The 7368-nt window shown below is 35.2% G+C and overlaps 1 protein-coding gene across 1 annotated transcript; it reads left to right on the top strand.

Annotated features, from left to right (window-relative positions):
* The first annotated feature begins 215 nt into the window (after positions 1-215).
* LOC100808011 (uncharacterized) lies at positions 216-6826 on the top strand. The gene is made up of 16 exons (XM_006573733.4): positions 216-720; positions 1417-1538; positions 1645-1733; positions 1815-1850; positions 1970-2063; positions 2516-2558; positions 2659-2759; positions 3427-3491; positions 3769-4265; positions 4335-4422; positions 4534-4668; positions 4813-5381; positions 5551-5689; positions 5821-5889; positions 5974-6111; positions 6220-6826. Exons 1-16 carry the CDS (start codon positions 503-505, stop codon positions 6331-6333), a joined length of 2517 nt encoding a protein of 838 aa, XP_006573796.1. The 5' UTR covers positions 216-502; the 3' UTR covers positions 6334-6826.
* The last annotated feature ends 542 nt before the right edge of the window (positions 6827-7368 follow it).

Below are 7368 nucleotides of genomic sequence, written 5' to 3'. Positions count from 1 at the left end.
AAACTTTTCTTTTACAGAATAACTACTTGTTGTAATAGAGTAGATCATATATGAGTACTTTATTTTTAATTGCATTATTGTAGAATATCATATGACAAAAAAAAAAAAAATACTAATAGTTTAAAAATGAAGAAGAGAGAGGGCAGAAAAAGAAACTGTTAGACCGACAAATAAACCGTTAAAAGAATGACACGTAACAGAATGGACAGTGTTTTTCCCTCATTGGAAGTGGAATGGCCGCTCCACAAATAGCGGGAACCCTGCCATCCGCTGTAAACTAAAATTTCCCTCTCTTTCCTGATCCGTTCATTTCGCTCTCAAACACCATTCACACAAACGCTTCCTTAAAAAAAAACTACTTTCCCTGTTTCTCTTTCAATTTTTCTTCATTCCTAGTACGTTTTTTTCCCCATGTCTGGGATTCACAGATTAAGTTTTGAAAAAATAAAACAGAGGAACTTGTGTTAATCAATAGAAATAGAAGATACAAAAATTTGTATTGATGGAACAGAAAAACGTTTTGTTATCGGCGTTGAGTGTTGGGGTGGGAGTTGGAGTGGGAATTGGTTTGGCTGGAAAAGGCGTTACAAAATGGGGTGCTAATGAATATTCATCCTCAAACGGCGTTACTCCGGAGAACATGGAGCGCGAAATGCAACGACTAGTTGTCGATGGCAGAGAAAGCAAGGTCACTTTTGATCAATTCCCTTATTATCTCAGGTATTTTCTCATACCAAACCTTTCCTCCTTTTCTAATATGCAATACTATGTGCCTCCAAACACGCATCGTCCTTTTTAATTAGTCAATTCATATTCTTTTTCCTACACGGTTGGAATTGTATATTTACTCGTGTTCATACCATTGAAAATTTAGTGCATCAGTGTTCTTATATACATGCACTGTCCCCGGATTATAAAAAAGAGATTAATATTCTCCAACATTCTATAATTTCTACTATCCTGGTTATAGAGTAATTATGTTATCGCAAAATTTTCATTTTCTGGAAAATCATGATTTACTTGTTATGACTATTGTCTTTCTTTTAAGATTTTCGTGCTAAGTCTTGTTCTTTTCTATTTGTCTTTATAACTGGGAGTATTTTTAAGTTATTTTCTGCCAGTCAATAAATTACACGTGGCAGAAAAGAGTTAGAGATGATTTTCCGGATTAGTCTTGTATGTTACTAAATTGTATCATGTACGTTAAAAAATTATTAAAAACTATAAAATTATAAGTGAAACTTGGTAAATAAAAAGTGAGAGTCCTAAGATTTATGATTTCTATAAATGTTCAAGTGTTAAGTGCTTGTTAACCTTTCTCATTTGACCAAATATCTAATGCTACAACTTTTTTAAATTAATTAAATTTCAATCTCTGTTCTGATATTACCCTTCCCATTGTATACGTGATGACAGAGAGCAGACACGGGTATTGCTAACAAGTGCTGCCTATGTCCATTTGAAGCATGCGGAGGTTTCTAGGTATACACGGAATCTTGCTCCTGCAAGCCGGACTATTCTGCTTTCAGGGCCAGCAGGTTAGTTGGACTATGCTGTTTTCTGATGAGCCTAACCTAATGTTTCTACTTTCTACTATCGCCATCAAACTCATTAAATTTTTCTCCCCTTCACGATGTCTTACAGAACTTTACCAACAAGTGCTTGCCAAGGCTTTAGCTCACTACTTTGAGGCAAAGTTGCTTCTGTTAGATTTAACTGATTTTTCACTGAAGGTGGGTATGAAAAGTTTTGCTGTCATTTAATACTTTCTCAAGTCAATTATGTCCATAATGGTTGATTTGTCATCTGTGCAGATTCAGAGTAGATATGGTTCTGCCAACAAAGAATCTGTACGCTCTTTCTAGTTTATCTTTTATTGCTTTTACTTCTAAGTATTATAGATGAGGATGTCATGCTATTTTTACTTAACACTGGTGTTTGATTCTTTTTCCTTTGTTTCTGATTGCAGTCTTTCAAAAGGTCTACCTCGGAGACAACTTTGGAGCGGCTATCTGACCTATTTGGGTCATTTTCAATCTTTCAACAGAGGGAAGTGCCTAAAGGTACAAATTGATGAACGTTTTCTGATCTAGTGGGGAGAACTTACTTCCAGTGTGTTTGGGCACACATCTAACTTCTTGTTGCTTCTAGTAGATGTAGAGAGAGAGTGGAGGTTCCAAACACACACGACATAATAATAGCCAAATGCTTTATTAATCTATCATACATAATTTTTCAGCCTTGTTCTGGTTTCAAGAACAAGTTTTTTAAATTTTATCAGGCGAAACGTAAATGTTGATACTTTCTTGTTTTTACTTTATGAAAGCATGCTTCAGAAATTCAGGGTTTGAATGAATTAGGCAGGGGGGTACAAGTAGCTTTAGATGTGGTTGTTCCACGTGTTGTGAAGTTTTAATAGCTACTGGTTAATTCTGGACATTAGCATTTCCCATCTGATGCGCATTTGCTAAAAACAAACAAAACCATATCTCTAACCAGAAGCTTTTATTTGCAGGCAATTTCCACAGGCAGTGCAGTGGCGTTGACCTACGGTCATTGTAAGAAGAATTGATGTTTATCATATGACTATGGAAAGATATATAATTTCCCTTCTAGTTTATTTATCCTATGACTGAATTTTTACCTTTTCTTTTGCAGGCAGGCTGAAGGATCTAGTAACCCTCCTAAGATGCGTAGGAATGCATCAGCTTCTGCAAATATCAGTAGCCTTGCTTCACAAAGCAATCCTACAAATTCAGGTTGATTCAAGAAACATTTCAAAAGATTTGTTAAAACTTAGAACTATTAGTTTTCCGTGATTACTTGTTATCATCTGCTGGAGATTTAGTTTTACACAGAGAACCTGATTTAGCCATGCTATGAATGCCAGCAGCATGAGTTTGAGAAAAAAAGGATACTATGTCATCATGTTTTCTTGAATTAACTTTAAACGCATACGTCAAAGTGATGCTTTCTAATGTTGTGTTACAATTTATTTGTTAATAGGATTGGCTTGGTACATAAATTATTTGTTTAGAGTGAAAACTAGTGTCACTTTGGATAAACTTTTCAACAAATATTTGTAGGAAAAGAAAATAAGATGAATTAGGAAGGTAAAGTAAATTAAACTACTCTCATAAGTTAAAATCCACTTATACACTTAAATTTATGGAAAGTTTTAATGGGTGGACTTCTAAGAATGTTGAAGAAGATAAATTGATTTTAACTTGAAACATATGTTTAAATTTTACCTATTTGATTCATTTTATTTTATTTTTTCCCTGTAAGTACTTATTAAAAAGTTCATTTAAACTGAGCTCTAGCACAATGTTAAGTCATATTCATATCAGTTCTGAATCACATTGTTGCTATTCTAATTTGGTCATGTTCTCTCATGATTCCGTATATCCTTCAATCTACCTCCAGCTCCTCAGAAGCACATAACCAGCTGGCCTTTTGATGAGAAGCTTCTCATACAGACTCTTTATAAGGTAATTTTTATTTATTTATAAATTATATTCCTACTCATTTCTACATATTTTTCTACAATTAGGAGAAAGATAAGAAGGAAGAGAAAGTGTGGAATAAGATTAGTGATGTGATGGAGAGGTAGAGGGAGAGATAGACAAAATGAGTTGCAAGAAAATATTGTGGAAAACTTATATATATATTTATATACAGATTTTGGCGTTGAAATTAACTTGTCTTTTGGAACTGAACAAGGTTTTGCATGAACAATGATTTGAAAAGTAAAAATTTCACTTGCAGGTTCTAGTTTATGTGTCAAAAACCTATCCCATTGTTCTATACTTGCGGGATGTTGACAATTTGTTGAATAGATCACAAAGGATATATAACCTATTCCAGACAATGCTGAATAAACTACATGGACCAATTTTGATTCTTGGTTCACGAGTTCTGGATTCTGGTAGTGACTACAAAGAAGTGAATGAGAGACTTGCTTCCCTCTTCCCCTACAACATAGAAATCAGCCCCCCAGAAGATGAATCTTGTCTTATGAGCTGGAAGTCTCAATTTGAAGAGGACATGAAGAAGATACAGATTCAGGATAACAGGAACCATATCATGGAAGTGCTTGCAGCCAATGATCTTGATTGTGATGACCTGGATTCCATCTGTGTGGCAGATACAGTGGTTCTCAGTAACTATATCGAAGAGATTGTCGTGTCTGCAATTTCTTATTATTTAATGAATAGCAAAGATCCTGAATACAGAAATGGAAAATTGGTTATTCCATGCAATAGGTGAGACTGGCAACTTTAATTACATGTACTATGTAAATTTATGGTACTTACTTATTGTTTGTGAAACAGTTTGTCCCATGCATTGGGTATATTCCAGGAGGGGAAATTCAGTGTCAGAGATACATTAAAATTAGAAGCCCAAGCAGTCACGTCTCAGGTTTGCTCTGCATGACATGAATGTGCATTAAGTTGTGAATAATACCTACCGGGTACTGATAATATATGTATATTCTTTTTCTCTATTTTTGTATCATCTTGGATAAAGCAGAGAGAAGAAGGAGCTCTTGTGGAACCAGAAAAAAAGGCAGAAAATCCTGCTTCTGATATAAAGGCAGAATCAGATACATCATCAACTTCAGTGGTAAAAACTGATGGTGAAAATGCAGTTCCTGAATCCAAAGTTGTAAGCCTCCTACTTTGTTTTTGATCAATAGAATAGCATTGAAATCATGCATGCAAGAGGCTTACACAAGCATAGCATCCTCTCCCTTTTTATTGTTTCTGTAAATTATGTATATAATTTCAAGCATTTTCTATTGACATACAGGAAGTTCCCCCCGACAATGAGTTTGAGAAGCGAATAAGGCCTGAGGTAATACCAGCAAACGAGATTGGTGTGAAATTCTCAGATGTTGGTGCCTTAGATGAGACCAAAGAGTCGCTTCAAGAACTAGTTATGCTTCCTCTTCGAAGGCCGGACCTTTTCCGGGGAGGCCTTCTAAAGCCTTGTAAAGGAATATTGCTATTTGGGCCTCCTGGCACCGGGAAGACAATGCTGGCAAAGGCCATTGCGAGCGAATCTGGCGCAAGTTTCATTAATGTATCCATGTCTACCGTCACCTCCAAATGGTTTGGTGAAGATGAGAAGAATGTTCGTGCTTTATTCACACTGGCCGCCAAGGTCTCCCCAACTATTATATTTGTTGATGAGGTGGATAGTATGCTAGGACAGCGGACCAGAGTTGGAGAGCATGAAGCCATGCGGAAAATAAAGAATGAGTTTATGACTCATTGGGATGGACTTATGACAAATTCGGGGGAGCGCATCCTTGTTCTTGCTGCAACCAATAGGCCATTTGACCTCGATGAAGCAATAATTAGGAGATTTGAAAGGAGGTATGGTATCTCTATGTTTATGTTTTCCTCTTTGATGTAAATTTAAATCGAGGGAGGTAAAAGCAGATATGAAGGCTATATATATGTTCGTGACAATCTGAATTCCATGAAATTCAGTAATAATATTTGATCATTTGTGCTTACTATAATGCTCATCTTTTGTTTACAGAATTATGGTAGGGATGCCATCTGTGGAGAACAGGGAAAAGATTTTGAGGACTCTTTTGGCAAAAGAGAAGGTGGATGAGAAACTTGATTTTAAGGAAGTCGCAACTATGGCCGAAGGATATAGCGGAAGTGATCTCAAGGTTTATACAATTCTTTAACTATTGTACTACGGAAGTAACTATCGTGTTACAATCTAAAAATAAATGCTTTCACAGCTTCTGATGCGCAAGTGCCTAACTCATTTTTCACTGTCGCTAATTGTCAAATGCAGAACTTGTGCACAACTGCTGCTTACAGGCCTGTTAGAGAGTTAATTCAACAAGAGAGGCTAAAGACTCTGGTAATTTTGCTATCTTTTTAAAGATCTAATGTAATCATGTGATTATATGATTATCATGGCGATTTCTCCATTTGTTTGGGGCAGGAGAAAAAGCAGCAGGGTGCTGGAGGACAGAATAACGATGTCCAAGACGCTCTGGATACAGAAGAGGAAGTTCAACAAGAAAGAGTTATTACCCTTAGACCTTTGAACATGCAGGACTTCAAAGAGGCTAAGAGTCAGGTAAGACTGCTCTATTACTAGTAGATTTACCTTGAATTTCGTCGCATATGCCTTGTATGAATTAATCTAGTGACATACATGATGATAATATTGCTTCTTGGAACGCAGGTTGCCGCAAGCTACGCAGCTGAGGGGGCAGGAATGAATGAGTTAAAGCAGTGGAATGAATTGTATGGGGAAGGCGGTTCAAGGAAGCAACAACAGTTATCATATTTCCTATAAAAAAGTTACGGAGGGAAGAAAGAATTTGTGGCTGCATCCTTCTAGTTACTCTTGTTCTATGAATGGAAGTGTGAGGAAAAAAAATTTACCTACGAGGCATCCATAGGGCAATCAGGAGTTTGCCAGTGATATACAATTTGTGTATAATTTCCAGTAGAATCTAGTTGCTTCATATATAATACTCGACTAAATGTATTGGCCACGTTTGGTATTTTGCCCGTAGGCTGTCATGTGAATATTGTTGTTGTAGCTAATTATGCAGCTTATGTTAGACCCATAGAATGGTGCTTTCACGGTTTGTTTGTAGGTCAATGAAAGAAGAGGCAATGTTTAGTGGCATTATTATCATGACGATGGTTGAAGTTGCTTTTATGTACATTAGATTAAAAAAAACAGGTCAGTGATTCAATATTATAGCGAGAATTTCTATTAATTCGATTTGTATTTCTATTCAAAGTCTCAATAAAAATATTCTTCACCTTTTGATTTTAAACAAGTGTATTTGGGGACTTTAGGATCAAAATCCTCTAAAGAGTTTAATGTTTAGCTTTCGATTGATGACTTATCAATGGATGAAAATCTTAATTCTTTTATTCGATTAAGATCAAAATCCTCTAAAGGGTTTAATGTTTAGCTTTCGGTTGATTACCTATCCATGATGGATGAAAATCTTAATTCTTTTATTCGATTAAGATCTTAATTCATGGATGATTTTTTTTATTTGGTATAATCTTAATTAAGACCTTAAGTTCTCCAATAATATCTTAAGGTATTTTTACAAATTTCAATTATTTGGATCGGTTATAAGAATCAATTAATATTTAATTATACTTAAAATTCATCATCCCTTTTCAAAAGTAAAGTCTACGAAGATCAAATTTAAATATTTTTTGCAAGTGTTATCAATTTAGTAATTCTTGATTTACAAACAAATATGAATAATTATTTTTGATTTAGTCATCACACACACAATTGTTGGTATGATAACTTTATGATTTTGAATAAAATATAAATATTTGTAAGCAAGACATCTAT

The sequence above is a fragment of the Glycine max genome, chromosome 1 (assembly GCF_000004515.6).
Source record: "Glycine max cultivar Williams 82 chromosome 1, Glycine_max_v4.0, whole genome shotgun sequence".
Taxonomy (NCBI): Eukaryota; Viridiplantae; Streptophyta; class Magnoliopsida; order Fabales; family Fabaceae; genus Glycine; species Glycine max.
The sequence above is the reverse complement of the archived record's forward strand: the minus strand, read 5'-3'. Positions and strand labels throughout refer to the sequence as shown.